General features: G+C 39.6%; 1 protein-coding gene across 1 annotated transcript; it reads right to left on the bottom strand.

Moving 5' to 3' along the window:
- Window positions 1-440: 440 nt before the first annotated feature.
- Window positions 441-13,514, bottom strand: p2rx3a (purinergic receptor P2X, ligand-gated ion channel, 3a). Its single transcript, XM_012871911.3, has 12 exons — window positions 12,817-13,514; window positions 9,324-9,459; window positions 9,172-9,243; window positions 8,661-8,730; window positions 8,284-8,368; window positions 8,109-8,186; window positions 7,823-7,955; window positions 5,299-5,435; window positions 5,118-5,211; window positions 4,089-4,154; window positions 3,927-4,004; window positions 441-1,362 (listed from the first exon to the last, which is right to left on the bottom strand). The coding sequence occupies exons 1-12, from the start codon at window positions 12,948-12,950 to the stop codon at window positions 1,243-1,245; spliced, it is 1,203 nt and encodes a 400-aa protein (XP_012727365.3). The 5' UTR covers window positions 12,951-13,514; the 3' UTR covers window positions 441-1,242.
- Between the last annotated feature and the right edge of the window lie 2,203 nt (window positions 13,515-15,717).

Below are 15,717 nucleotides of genomic sequence, written 5' to 3' on the forward strand. Positions count from 1 at the left end.
GCAGATATCTACTGCTTAGGTGGGAAAATCTGTTGACAGGTTAAATATTAGTCATGCACTCTACAAATCAGGTCAACAAGAAAGGCATTAGTGGAAGAAAGCCAAAACATGTCATGTTTAAAGTTTGGTACAAGCACTTTAAGGGACAAAGTAAAGACAATAAATAATCTATTCTCCTAAGGGGAGACCAAAAATGCTTTTTTAACCTGTTTGCAAAATGCTATGTGGTGGGAAATTACCATCGCACAATATTCCTACATGGCAGCATCATGCTGGTGGGTTTTATTCCCCAGCAGGGACGTAGAAGATGGAAAAAAAAGAGACTTGACTGGAACTAAATATAGGAAAATCCTGGAAGACAACCTGTCAGGGGCGGCAAAATACTTGAGAATGGGGCGGAGATTCACTTTCCAGCAGGACAACAATCAGAAAAACTAAACAGTTTTAATTTCTCCAACTGTGTTAATTGGAACGCCTTTTTCAGGATTACAACATTCCCAGCTCCTCTTTTTTGATTTTTGGTGCACATGAAATGCAACATAAATTCTACATAAATATTTATCCACGTTCAATGTGATCTGCACATGGGTCAAAGCGGGCTCATTATAAAGGAAGACTCCGAGGACGCTCCTAACAGCCATAACAAAGCCAATATCCGCCTTAGCAATGGAACACAACACCGTACAGCGCCATCTTTAATGTTAATTGTGAGCGACGCGCATTAGAGAGAGAGAGATGGATACAGAATGGATGAAGAATGAGTACAATCAATCCCTTGATGTGCAAAGCTGGTCGAGCCATGCCCTAAAAGCATGTCCTAGTGCTGACTCAAGGGGGGATGAGAACATTGGCACGTAAACTTTTTTTAATGTTGATAAGGAATTATGATTGATTCATCATCTTCTTTATTACGATACTTTATGTTGGTCTATGACACAAAAGCACAATCAATAACATTAACGTTTTTTGTAATAAAGTCACTAATTGTGGAAAAGTCCATAGAACTTTTCCAAGGGGGAATCTTTATCTGGCTTTGGCTAAAGTCAACTTCCGTTTGCCGCTAACTACTGTAAACCACATACAGGTCACATTACCTTACCTTCCTAGACTGTAAAGTTAAAAGCAATGTTGACCAAATGTACCCACCTTGGTAAACATATAAAACCTACTTAATCCTGACAGATCAGAGTAAAGATACAGAAAAAACCACGAGGTTTTTGCAGTTTCTTCAGATTGCTATTATCAGTAATCGGTAGAGATGGAAATGGCTCCAGAGTCAGAGTAGCAATTGTTTCCTCGTCTGACCGACAGCTGACTTCCTGGGCTTGGAGTGAGAGACGCACGAATCTGAGCTTCTGACACCTGGATGGACAGAACAATTTAAAACACACCATCACATCAGACAAATCTGAGTCAAACTAATATCTGCCGTGACTCTCTTTGCCTTTAAAACAGCATTGACCTTTAGAAATAGGCTTGGACAAGGTGGCGTTTTGCAGGAGATTTATGATAAACCAAAATCAAAAACTGTTTTGACATTCACTTTATTGGTTGAAACAATGTCAAAAATCAAGAGCAAGAACACCTTTCCGGAACGAGGTGAAGATCGGTAAGGTTTATGTCGCAGATTGTGCACAGATAAACAGGATCTGTGTTCACGCACATATGCACAGCTCAGATTAGACCTTTCACCTCTTTAAACCCTTCTCTCCACGTCCCTTTTCCTCTTTGATCTACAGATATAGTTGGCCAAACATTCTTTCCCCCATATGGGATCTCCAGAATATGAGTAGGATTTTACTATAAGTTATTGAGCTAAAAGAATGAATAAATGTCTGTCATTATGAGTCAAAGTCTTTCTTAAAAAAAAAATCCTTAGTTAAGCATCACTTTAAAGATTGATTGTTAATGTCTCAAAGTCGTTACCCTTAAATGAGTCATATTAAAAACAGTCTTAGTAAGGAGATAATCTCTTTAGCTACATTAATAGATTATTGACGCTTGTGGAGCTTAGACAGGTCTCTGTATCTCTGAAGAGGATAATTTAGAAACAAATTGGCAGAATCCCCTTTTTGTTGGCTGTCTAATGTGACTTACACTACATTGCCAAAAGTATTGAGTCCCTTGAACTGACATGCACCCAAATTTTAATGACATCTCATTTTTAATATAAAAGCTTTTGGCTGACCATTTAAAAACTACAACAGCTCCAATTCTTCTGGGAAGGCTGTCAACATTTAAACGTATGTTTAATAGATATTTGACCTTTCATCCAGGAGAGCATTTGTGATGCCAGTCACTCGCCCAATGCAGTCAGTCAACATTTCCTCTGGTAACCAACAAATCCACACTTGTCCACTGGGTTGCCAGACCGAGATGCATGATTATTAAGCTACTTGAGAAAACATTTCTCCAGTGGCGTTTCGCTTTAAATCACTGCATCCTGGCGGTTTTCCTTGTGCTCTTTGATGTAATGCTCGGATGTAGCTGCCAGGCCAATCCAAGGCGTGAAGCTCTACGCAATGTTCTAAAGCTAATTTAAGGCCGAACAAAATAACTTTCTGTTTAATTGTAGATCAGAATTAGAAGAGCCTTTTGATTTATTTATTTTTGGCAAGTCATTCACTTTTAGTCAGCAAGTCGGAGCTTTGGTTCCAAAATAATAAATTCTTTATTATTGGTCAGCCTACGTTGCTCTTTCCATTTTACCTGCAATGTTGACTCATCCTTATGTTGATCAGAAGTCAATTTTAATCTTGAGAAATTTACAGAAATCTCCAGATTCTTCTTTTCATGTGAAAAACATAGAGAGGTAAAGACTTCTCCATTCGAATGGATTTTGACCCATTAAGATAGTTATTAAGCTTTGATTGACTATTAGACCGATCAGATTACCAACATTAATATAATTTATCGTTTTAATTTGGTCAGTGTAGCAATCCGCTATCAGCGAGTTCTTCCTAAGAAGAAGAAACCTTTTTTTTATGGTAATTATCCATTTCAACTAAATTTGTCTTGCATTTAACCCATTCTTTGGGGAGCAGTGGGTATCACATTTTATAGCACCCGAGAGAAATCTGGGGCTAAGAGTCTTGCTCAGCAACCCATATAGTGGCAGTCTGCTGCGTTCAAACCAGGTACTTGCAGCCTCCTCAGTGCTGCTATAACCACTAGGCCACTACTCCTCCACTCTTTTATAAGCAAATATTATAAAATATGTTTTTTAAGATGTACTCTCTGTAGTCTTTTGAAGAAACGTGCTATACTGATGGCTAAAGACAATCCCGTCAGGCTTATATATCACTCTGAAACTGCTAAGAGATTGGAGATGAGAACTAACTGCAGCAATACTAATAACGTACTAAGTCCCTGCCAGAGAAACTGAATCTACTCTATTCTATTCTGTTATATTCTACTGAATAGGGCCTATAGAAAATAACTACTCACTACTTAACTGTGACCACAAAATAGCAGCAAATGGACAGTAAAACCTCAAACTTGTTACATAAAGGGGTGTGTTTGCCAAAAGGGTTGAGGGTGATACAATTATCTAAAAATACAGTGAAGAGTGGCGTTGGCTTCTTGTGAATCTGTAGCTGGATTTCTGCTTATAAGTGTTGGGTATTTGGTCGAGATACTAGTCCTCAATGCTGCATATTATTACTAGAAAAATACTCACCATGACCGCCTGAGGTTCCATGAAGAGAGAAAGGAGTTTGATCTAACTAAAATCTGCAAAAGATATGCGGTGGGTGGTCCCCGTAGCTTTTAGCCAATTAACCTGCAAGGTTTCCTTCACTACTAAGTTTAACTTTGCTTCTGAGAATCATTGCTGGTTTAAAGGCAAAGGGCAAAAATTTCTTCCAGAAACATTTCTCTTGTACTCATTCACTTTTCACTCTCACTGTACTGCGTTTTAAGCCTACCTCCTCAAACTTCTTTTCTTTGTACTGCTGAGCTCCTTTTAAACAGTTCAGTAAGATGATATCACAGAGAATTGTACCCTGAGAAATAAGATATTTAAAAGGTGTTAAACCACTGGCAATTAACCGGAAAGTTCATTTTAGCCTAAGTGTAGAAGTTCATACCATCCCAATCGAGGTCAACGCCGCCATCACATTGATCACTGTCGGAATTAAGCTGAACTTTCTTGCCTGGAAGAAAACGGGAAGAAGGGAGGAAATTGGGGTTTAGACACACTCAACAGTATTTTTTCCCCATTAACTTTGTTTATTTCGCTCTTGATAACAGTAAGAACCCCAACCAAAAAAAGGGCACAGGACTCTTTGGTGATGAAGGCAAAAAGTCAAGTGTTGGAGGACTTTGGTGCAGATTTAGAGAAAGACTTTGGGTGGGCCTTACTGATGTTCACCTGGCTCAGAAAGGGAAATCAGGGTCCACCATGGACTGTGTTTGTTTGGTGGAAGGTATGGGTCCTGCATAAGCACAGAGAGGATATTGTTGGGTGGTTGGGGGACTTTCAAGCACTTTTACAATCTCCTCAATCTTATACCCATGTCTTCTGTGGATGAGATAAGTCCAAGAACCTGAGGAGCCCAAATTCTTATTTAAGTATCTACCCTGAAGCACAGCAGCAAGTTCTCCTCCATGGAGACCTTAGCAGGGGACGGCCAGATAGTAGCTGCCAGCGAGGCACATTTCGTTTAGGTGAACAAACTCACCATCCTTCTGCCACCTTTCCATGGGAAATAAGCAAAAAAGCGTTTTCTTGCAAACAATAAATACACCTTCTGTTCTAGGATCACGTGGGGTTCGTGAAGAATCCCTTGAAAATCTTGGTGGGCAAAGGGATTTCTGGGTATTTCTCCTGGACCTGTCACATCCACAGATGGATGGATGGATTGTGTGTCCTTAGGTTGCTTTGTTATGAATAATTGACCTGTCCGTGGCTTATCCCGTTAACCTGCAAAGATGAAGCAGGCATGGAAAACAAATGGATGGATGTGTGTGGGAAGATCTGTTTCTAAGTGAGCAGCGATGGACTGGGAGTCTGACCAGGGTCTCTTGATCATTGGATTAGGACCAGGCAACCACAGAAGATTATTTAGTGGACACATTTCCTTTTACTTTGGAAAAAAAATATTCTCATAACTTACTGTGCCAGTCACTTTAACCTCAAAACGAACTGCATATGCTTTGTGAAGAGTCCGAAATTCAGTTCCATCTGCTGTCTTGTAGTATTTGGCAAATCTGGATTCAACGACAAGAACATTTATCCAAAGAATAAGAAAAAGCTAAGAAAAAACTCACAGAAAGCCTTTTGGTACTAAAGCCTACCTGAAGTTGTACCCTTTGGAGATTTTGCTTTTTTCAAACGGAGCATCCAGTTTGGTGAAAGAATATTTAGGAAGACAGAGTTCAACATCTTGGTCCAGGTTACACATCCACTCAATATTTATTCCTATTTCCCCACCCTGTTAAATATAAGGTAGACGTTAAAGTTTAAAAACAGTAAGCAGAGAACCTGTGGAGTTCAAAATATACACTATGTAGTCCTACAGTGGCTTTTATGACTAGATCTTTTTTATGCTGATTCAGATTATAGCATATATGTGATAAAACCCTGGCTTTAACTAGGCTTTCTTTTGCTGGAGTCTATAACTGTTGGGATTTTTGTTTTTTATATTTGGATATTGTTGGGTTGTTTTTAGTCTCATCAATGTATTTCCATATGGTTCATTCGTTTGTGTTGATTTTTGTAGCACTTTCTTGAGTTCTTAATCTCTTTGTTTGGTAAAGACTCTTATTTTGGTGTTAGTCCTTTTTCCCGTCTGTGTGTTGACTCAGCAGCTCTCTCTGTCTTATTTAGTCGCCTTCCCTCAGTCTTGTCTTATCTGTGTCTTTCCCCACTCCCCACACAGGCTCCACCCAGGTTCTCATGTCCATAATAACCTGGGTGTGTCTCTAACAGTCTGATCTGCAGTACGTGAGCTCTGCAGGGAACTGTGCTGGTATCGTTTCTGTTCACCCTCCATACCGCAGACTTCTCCATCAGCTCACCAGGCTGCCACCTACAGAGGTTCTCTGATGACTCCGCCATAGTCTGTCTCATCACAGATAAAGACGAGTCAGAGTACAGACAGTGGATCCAGAGCTTTGTAGACTGGTGCCAGTAGAACCATCTCAGGTTAAATGCAGGGTAAACAAAGGAGCTGGTGGTGGACCTTCATAGATGCAGACCCACCTCACTGAGTCCGGTGAACATCCAGGGAACTGATGTGGAGATAGTGGACTTTTATAAGTACCTGGGTGTTCACCTGAACCATAAACTGGACGGATGCTCTTTACAAGAAGGGTCAGAGCCAGGGGAGTGCAAGGGGAGCTTCTCTGTGGTGGCATCAGCAGTCTTTTATGGTGCGGTTTGTTGGAGCAGCAGCTTTTCTGTAGCTGAGAGGAAGCGGCTGGATAAGCTCATTAGGAGGTCAGCTCTGTCCTGGGATACCCCCTGGACCCAGTGCAGGTGGTTAGAGACAGAACGACTGTAAGAAATTAACATCACTGATGGAAAATGTCTCCCACCCCATGCATGGAGCTGTTGCAGAGCTGGAGAGCTCTTTTAGTGACAGACTGCTACATCCCAGATGCTCTAAGGAGCGCTTCCACAGGTCATTCCTCCCACTGCTGTCAGACTTTATAACATCTGCTGCTCACAACCAACTCAATAACTGTTTACATCATACTAATGGTTGCATGACTTTTGATTAGATCATTAACTGTTTAAACTGTCTCTCAGATGCTAATGTCCATTTGCACATGTTTCTTTGCTACTCCGGGTGTTGCTTGTACAATTGCTGGTGAAGATTCTCAGTCATCCAGGTCATGGTCATTCCAAAAAAAACGTAAAAAACAAAGCAACTGGACTTGTTTTCCGTAGTTGAAGACGTTTCGCTTCTCCAGGAAGCTTTTTTAATTCAAAAAGTCTGGTATAAAGCTTGTTACTCCACATTACTCCAGACTTTTTGAATTGAGAAAGCTTCCGGGAGAGGAAGCGAAACGTCTTCAACTACGGAAAACAAGTCCAGTTGCTTTGTTTTTTTACTTTTTTTTTTTTATGCTTGTACAATATGCTTATGCATATTGCATATTTTTGTCACATTTTTGTGTAAATCAGCTGCTGAATTTCCTATGTTCAACTTGAATATTGTATTTTTACATGAGTATGCCGTATCATCAACAATTTTTCATTACTTACTCTGGTTTTATTACTTTTACTTTTACCTTGGCCTGACAAAATAGCCTTCTTCGGCTTTTTTGTCATTTTCTCCATGCTTCAAGTCAGAATGTTAAAAATTTAAAGGAGAAACTCTAAAACATGCAGATCTCTGAAATAAGGATGTATCAGTTTTGTTTTAATCCTGTGCGTTCATATAGTAAAAAAAATGGCATACTAAAAAAAGAAACTAAAAAAACACAATGCAACAGTTTCCTTTGCTATTTGATTGCTGTTGGTCAGATTTGTATGAGAACAATGTGTTGAGCTCTGATTTCATTAAAGGTTTACTGAATTCTAAACCTTAAAAGTCATTATTTTTCAGTAATTTCCTACATTAAGGCTGAAGGTAGGTCAAACTTTACTGAAAAAATGACCTTCTTTCAGACTTCACTGGTTTTACATCAGTAATTTACATTTCTCATCATTTATCATGAAGAAACTCAGACACAATTACATTGTAATTATCTAGTTTCACAGTTTAGAGCCACGGCTGCCTTTCCTATGAATAAAACACAAGTCAGATACATTTTTGATCAACAACACTTAGCTCGGAGAATCAAGAGTTTAAACTTTAGGAGAAGGTAAGACCTTTTCTGCCAGCTCAGTCACATTGTGCGTAGTTTGATTCAGAATATCCCCCACTCGAAAGACGGGACAGAGAGAGTTTGAGATCCTGTCATGTATGCATTTCTTGGGCTCGATTGTGGGAGGGAAATTTCCTCTGAAAACGAAAAAGTTTGTGACACAAAAACAGCAAGTTTAAAAAACCGTAGAGACACTGTGCAACTGTACATTGTCTTTTAAAACTTGTGAGGAGCGCTTAATCACACTGAAGTTAAGAAGACGTGTGTTTGGAGCCTTGTCAATGACCCACCTGGTGACATTGTAGAGGGGGAAGCGAATGCTGTTTTTGATGTAAATGGTGAAGTTCACAAATTCAGCCATTGGTTTTCTATAGACGGCGATAACATTGACATTTTTAGCGAAGGGAACAGAAAAAAAGTGTGCATCTGTGTGGGTGTGTCAGTATTTCCGTGTCTGAATCTCACATCTTCACACTGTCATTCTCTGCTGGACACCATCCTTCACTCTCACAGGTACCAACGGATGTGTTGCACACGCCTGTAATTATACCTTTGAACAAAAAGACACACGACTGGTTACTAAGCTGACATTACAGGCAGTGACTGGACCATCCAACAGTGGGTGACAACAGACACAGAGGAACCCTAGATGTACTAGAGAGCATAATTGAGTGATGGGTGTGTGATGACACCCACATATCATGTGGTTTTGCACCTGTCCCTCATGAAATTACTTATGTGGGGGATGATACGAGGTGCCCTCACAAAGCAGGCACCGTAAAAAGTTTCCCAGGCTCCTTCTCTTCCTTGTACACCCCACCATCCTTGGCGATTAGACTCACCGTTAGTCAGAACGGAGTTGAGATGTTTAGTGCACTCTGCATTTGTGCTACAATTAAACTTTTCATCAATCTGCAATGAACACAGAGACATAACATGAGCATCTATGTCAGTTTCTCTTTTAATAGTTTATCAGTGTTAAATTTAGGTAGACATTTTACCATAAAATAATTAGCAAACAACAACAACAAGCTGGCCAAATGATCAATAGAAGATCAGGCAGTGTGATCAGACGGGTGTGTTTTACTGCATAAAGTGGCGACATTTAATCACCTTGTAACAACATCTGGTCTGTCATTTGTGGGCAGAGGTAAAGTTTCTTTGTGAAACGATCCTTATGCTTAAATTCTCATGGTATGACTGTGCAATATAAAAATTAATCTGCAGATTTTCTCACATTATTCCATGCATTTTGACAAATGGTGTGTGTGTTGAAATGTGCAACATGAAATAAAGTTTTATCCATGTTCACAGGAAAATTCCAAGTCCAAGATTTTCCAAATGTGTCCTCACCTCTGGACAGATTCCTTGGAACTGGTTGTGCGTGGTTATGACTGTAGTGATGATGCTAAACACGCCTTCGCCCTGAAACACATCACAGCATTTGACCTGCGTTTGTTGACGTATGAGTTCATCTTAAATTACTGACATGTGGCGCTACACACCTGAGGAGGGTAGATGTAATCAGCCACATCCATCACATTGTTTTCCAGTTTGCCAAAGCCTTTGACTTTAGTTATGACTGATGACTCAATGGCTGTGTCGGCCTCCTGGTAAGCTCTCTCATAGAGGAAGACATAGCTGTGGGTCAAATTAAACAATGCTCAAGGTAGGGTCTCCCACTGCAAATTGGTCTCAGGGGAGGGGATCAGACTAAGAACGATTCAATGTTTCCAAACACATGGTATTCCCAGTATTGCCCCGGACCTTAGTGAGTTGGATCCGGTGGCAGGGGAGGCTGCCAGACGGACCTAGTAAACACAAACGAGTTGTGAGGATGTGCTGGGAACGTCTGCCGAGTGATCTTCAGTTCACACCTCCGAGACAATTTCTCTCGTCTCCCTAGTGAGGTTGGGGACATGCAATCAGAACGGACCTTGTTCAGGGTCTCAATTACTGACGTGGCTGCCAGAAGCGGTGGCCTGAAGGTTTTCAGCACCTGTTGCAGTGGCAACCAGAAGACCCACTGGTCAGTTTTGGGAATAAACAGCTGAGCCAAAAAAGCAAAGCTGTTGATTTACAGGTTGATCTATGTTGCAACCCTCCCATGTGGTCATGAGGTATGGATCATGGATACAGGCGTCCAGAATGAGCTTCCTACCCGGAAGGTGTCTAGACTCAGCCTCAGAGGTAGAGTGAGGGGGGCACTATAGCTGTGTCTCAATTCGCAGGCTGCGTCCTTCGAAGGACCCAGCCTACACAGCCTTAGGAGGACCCAGCCATCGGAGGATGCTCCGGAGGATCCTCAACCGTTGGTAAATGGGACGGTCTAGCCTTTGGAGCACTTCCTGGTTACGACACGATGTCATCATGTCTACGCCAAGCCCGTGAAAAACAGCGCCAGATGACAAAAAAATGGATATGGAAATTTTTATTTAATTTTTTTTATTGTTATTGGAGGAGAGTCGGTTTAGACGTCTTCGGTGGCAGCAAAACCGGCGACAAATTTTTCTCAGGCTGGAAGAGCGCAGTGGAGAGGTAACATTTACCTGCAATTATTTTCACCCAGGGGCCTGCTAATGATCATGATATACCAGTTATTAATCAAACGCTTGTCAGCAGATTGACAAATATGTTTAAATATAAAATTTTATATTTATTTGTAAGACTTGATATAAGCTTATGTCTGTAACTTTAGTAATTTGAATTGAATAGTTAAATGTGTACAAACCCTGTAAATAACTGACTTAAATCACTACTTTCACTATCACTAAAAAAGCGTGCAGAGCACCTCGGGAAATCTTACGGCAGGCGAGGCCACTAAGGATAGTAGCGGTGCATCCTCAGAATTCGGGGAAATGGAGGACGCATTCGAAGGCTGTATTTTAAGCATCCTCAGAATTTTTGCCAAATGGGACAGCCTCCGTGCATCGTTGTGACGTCACTGGCCTTAAAATGCGTCCTTCGAAGGACGCAGCCTGCGAATTAAGACGCAGCTTATATATGCCGGTCTGTCCTGGGAATGGCTTGAGATCCCCCAGAATGAGCTGAGGGATGTTGCTGGGGAAAGAGGTGTGGGCGTTTTCCTCCTGGACATGTTGCACCCTGGATGGATGGATGGATGGATGAGCTAGGAAAACAATAACTCTTTCCTGGCTAATCAAGAGGCATTTTTTGTACACGTATGACTGTTGTTTTTACACTTGCCAATCAATTGGACTTCAATACATGCCACCCACTGGCCAACTACTGTAAATGCATAAAAATATCCCAACCCATATGGCTGCCACTCAACCAGATATGCCACAGTACTTGGGATTATCCTTTTATAACATCTAACTAACATCTTTATCACAATTTTGACGTACTGATTACATGTTGGGATGAAATAGCCAGTATTCATATTCCCACTAAATTGTCTGAAACTCATCACTCAGGTGGGATGTTGGAGCTAATATCAAAGTGAAATTAGAATAGAGCTAGTGACCTTGTGATTACCTCTCAAATAAAAGGGAAAGGCAGTCTGGTAATTGTGATTATTGAGAGCAGGTGTCTTGCGTAGTTTCGATGTGGTCTGCAGCAGAATTGCTCTTAGGCTGAGAAAATAAGTCTCAGCTACGCGTCTGACCGCGTTGGAGCAGCAAAACATCTCGAGTTCCGATTACATGCCTAGTGATGACTCTCATTTCCTTTTTGTTCAGCACCACGGACAATTCCAGTGCTGTGAAAAAAGTATTTGCACCAGTACACGTTTGCTTTTGTTGTCACACTCTAATGCTCACACCATCAAACAAACCTGAATCCATGCAAACTCCGGTTTTCAAATAACAATTTCCTTTATTACTGTGGAGAAAGCTGTCCAAACCACCCTAGCCTTATGTGAAAAAGTATTATCCCTGTGAACCAAACTGACAGTGTCACCCTTGCCATCAAGCATTTGCTATACATTGCATGGTAATGAGTCTGTGGGCAAAAATCTACTCTACTCACTCTTCCTTACTGACTTTTCAGTCACAATGGAAGGTTTTCCAGTAAGAACAGTTTACTTAGGATCATGATAGTACATCTGAAATCTAGACGTGCACTAGGCCATTCCAAAATGTCTATCAAACACCACACCTTGTCCAGCTTCCCAAGCAGAATCCCTCAGACAAGTATTGAATAGTTTTAGATCAGGTATAGATCGTGTTGCTTTTTGAAATCCATTAGCTTACTTGATGTAGTCAGACAGGTCCAATATAGAGGATTTCACGATTCTACGGGTCTGGTAGTAATCAGGCCTGGATGTGGCTAGATAAACTGAGCTTTCCAAATGATATGGTAAATCAGGCTAATTTATTTAACTTTTTCACATAGAACAAAGGTGGTTGTAATTTTTTTTTACTATTAAATAAAAGAAATCATCCTATGAAAAACATATTTCGTACAGTCTCCTCTTTATCTTTGTCTGATCCGGACAATTGTCTGATGACCTGGAACATTTTAGTGTGACAAAAAATTAAATAAAAACTAAAGAAAAACAAACTAAATAAAAGCAAAAAAAAAAAAATTGTCGGGTTGCTATATCTTTACATACAGCACTGCATATATTGCATTTTTTAGAGAATATAATTAAGCGGGAGGAAGTAGGAAGGGTCTGAAGAGATTAGATAAAGAGATGAATAAGGGAGGAATGAAGCAGGAGTAGAGGGGGGCCCAGGCAGAGGAGTCAGGAATATTTAAATTGTTTGTACTACACTACACAACAAAATTAGAAAATGGTCAAACATGTGGCCACATTATATATAAACATATCTTACAAACATCTTCTGTCCCTGGATGAATGTATGAAAAAAATGTAAAACTTACAAAAACTGAAGTTTTACGTTTTTTTTTTCTTTTTCTTTAAGCCTGGAGAAGAATAATAAAAAATAACAATTCAAAGTATCTGAAGTGAGTCTATTTTAACTCATGCATGAGCCACAGTTTAAATAAACAGATTAAAATCTGATTACCGACCCGACAAAATACGAGATGATCATCAGCTGCACCAGCCGGTTAATGATCCCCAAAGACCAGCTCTTCACCACCACAGACTTGTTGGTCTCGTAAGTCAAGAAGCTGGTCATACAGCTCCACCCTAGGGATGCCATGATGACCGTGGAAACTCCTTCGACCGAGAGAGAAAAGTCCGCTCCTGTTCCAGGCCTCGAATCGAAACCTTTGAAGATCCTGAAGACGCTCCCCCGGTTCTATTGCCAAGACTGGAACAGTAGCCTTTGGAGCGTTTCTCCTTGGTGTGTCTTCTTCTCTGAAAATCAGTCTCTCTCCTCTTGTGTCATTGGTTAATGACATAAATCAGACCTCCCCCTCTTTACTCAAAGGAGCGAGAGTAGGATGTCTCTTTCCTGCTTGACCACAAATCCCAGTCTCCCAAGCTGGCCTCCAGATCTCTGGTTTGGAGTGAAAACGCAGCAGCCTTGTGGAAACTAGCAAACACTTAGCCAGAAGCACCAATCAATACAACATATATCTGAACTCATTTACCGCTAGTGTATCAAATTCATTTATTTTTTTTAGGTTTCTCATATTTTTTCGTCACCTCAATCCTCCAGTTAAGTGTTTGCTATTGGCTCAAAGATGCGTCCAGTTCAATCACAATAAACACAGCAATGAAAGAAAGGCCGAATCCTCCTTTTCCGCCCTTATCTTTTCTCATTCCCACAAAATATAATGAATTTAATCTGGATTTTTTTTTTTGCAATAGAAAAACACAAAGTAATTAATAATGGGATGTAGAAGGCAGATGAAGTTGGGTTTGTACTGTTGCTGGTGAAGATTCAGCTTGTACTGTTATACAAATAAAATTATAGACATTTTATTTGTATAACAAGATTCAGTTTGTACTGTTATACAAATAAAATTATAGACATTTGTATTCAGTCCCATGGATCAGTACTTTGTGGAGTCACCTTTGGTGCAATTAGGGTCATTTTGCTGGAAGGTGAACCTCCACCTCAAGTCTTTTGTTGCCTCTAGCTGTCTTTCTTCCTCCAGTACCACCCTGTTTTTTGGCTGCATTCATAATGATGTCAACTCTGACCGGCTTCCTTGTTCCTCCATCAGAAAACCACCCCCACAGCATGATGCTGCCACCACCGTGCTTTACCATAGGGTCTGTGTGTTAAGGGTCATGTGATTTATTAGTTCTCCATAACAAGTACGTTTTGCATGTGGGCCAAAATGACATTAATTTACTTGTTTGCTTTGGTTTTGTGCGCAGTAATTAATGAGGAGCAGTTTTTGCATTTATTCATTTGCAGTCACAATACAGATGTAATATTTATTTTTATTTTCATTTTACTTTCAAATTACTCCGCCAGAGAATGGATGTTGTCAAGTTTGGGATTGACGTTTTATTTGCATAATGAAATTATTGCCATGCAGTAAGGAAAAACTGTGACTTTTATATTATCTGCGCACAGATCTGATGATTAAAGTTTTTTTTTTTTACAGTATTTGCCAAGGCTAGATGAGCATCCCTCTGCTCGTCGTGACAGAGATATTCTCTCGTCTATTAATGTCTGTGAAGATCATTTTATAGCAGAATCTCCTACATTTTCGGCCTGCAGGTTTTGGCACCAGAATTATTCATATTCTTTGTCACAAACCTTGGTACTTTGTCCAGCCTTGCAGACCAAGAGGTCACCGTTGGCTTTAAAAACTCAAGGAAACAAGCCATTTCTATTTCTATTAAATGTGGAACCTCCATGTGCTAAACAGACAGTTTTTGAGCAACAGTGTTTAAATTCAGTTCTGAAAAAGAAAGAAAAAAAGACCTCTTCCTGTTGAAATTAATGCTGAAATAATTTCCTTCACAGGAAAAACTGTAATAATTGTCAAACTCTCACTGAAAGAGTAAAAATAAGTAAAGTATTTCTGAAGAAAGCAGAAATCTTGTCTAATTCATTGAAAGTTTCAAAGTGCAAAAACTGTTATAGTTGGAAATAAGTTCAGGAAAGTGATGATCAGATTCATAGCTTATGATTACAATATATAAGTCTTAATATAAGGTTATATTTTTTACTATTTTTTTCTTTTATACAATGTTCACAATCTACTAAATGTTCACGGGGCCTTTTCTTAGTTCAATGAAGCGTTTTTTTTTTTTGCCTTCCAAGCAGGGGGTTATTAATTATGAATGAAGTAGGTGTTTATTATTTATGAATGAAATCATATTCTATGGCCCAAGTCTCCAACCTATAAAACTGTGGATTTTTACAATATACACTCAAAGAAATATGGAAATACATTTTAAAGATAGAGAGATTTGAATAAAAAATAAATATGTTTTACATCATTATGATTTTTATGCATACTGTGATCTTCTTCTGAAATGATTACAGCCATATTCAATAAATTAGGATGTCCGTTCCGATCAAAAGTACCTTTTTAAAATATCCTTTATTAAACCATTTTAAAATATCCAGATATTTAACATACTATTCATCAAAACTTCCAAAAAAGTTAAAAAAAAACAAAGAATTGGACTTTTTTCCTGAGGTTTGAAGATGTTTTGTTTCTTATCCAGAAAGCTTTCTGAATTCAAAATGTCTGGAGTAGTGTGGAGTTCCAAGCTTTGTGGTACTGGCCAACACAGGCCTTGTACTGGCATGTTATCCAAGTCCAACCTTTCTGGAAAGGAAGCGAAACGTCTTAAAACTTCAGAAAAGTCCAGTTCTTTTGTTTTTTTATTTTTTTTGAATGACCATGACCTGGATGACTGAGAATCATATTCATCAAGACCATATTTCTGTACTCAATAAATGTCTTGTATTGGTCTGATGTATAATTCTAGTCTTAAATGTCCTGTTTTCATCAACTATGTACAAAATTAACACAACATTTATCTCAATATGC

The sequence above is a fragment of the Fundulus heteroclitus genome, chromosome 23, assembly GCF_011125445.2.
Source record: "Fundulus heteroclitus isolate FHET01 chromosome 23, MU-UCD_Fhet_4.1, whole genome shotgun sequence".
Taxonomy (NCBI): Eukaryota; Metazoa; Chordata; class Actinopteri; order Cyprinodontiformes; family Fundulidae; genus Fundulus; species Fundulus heteroclitus.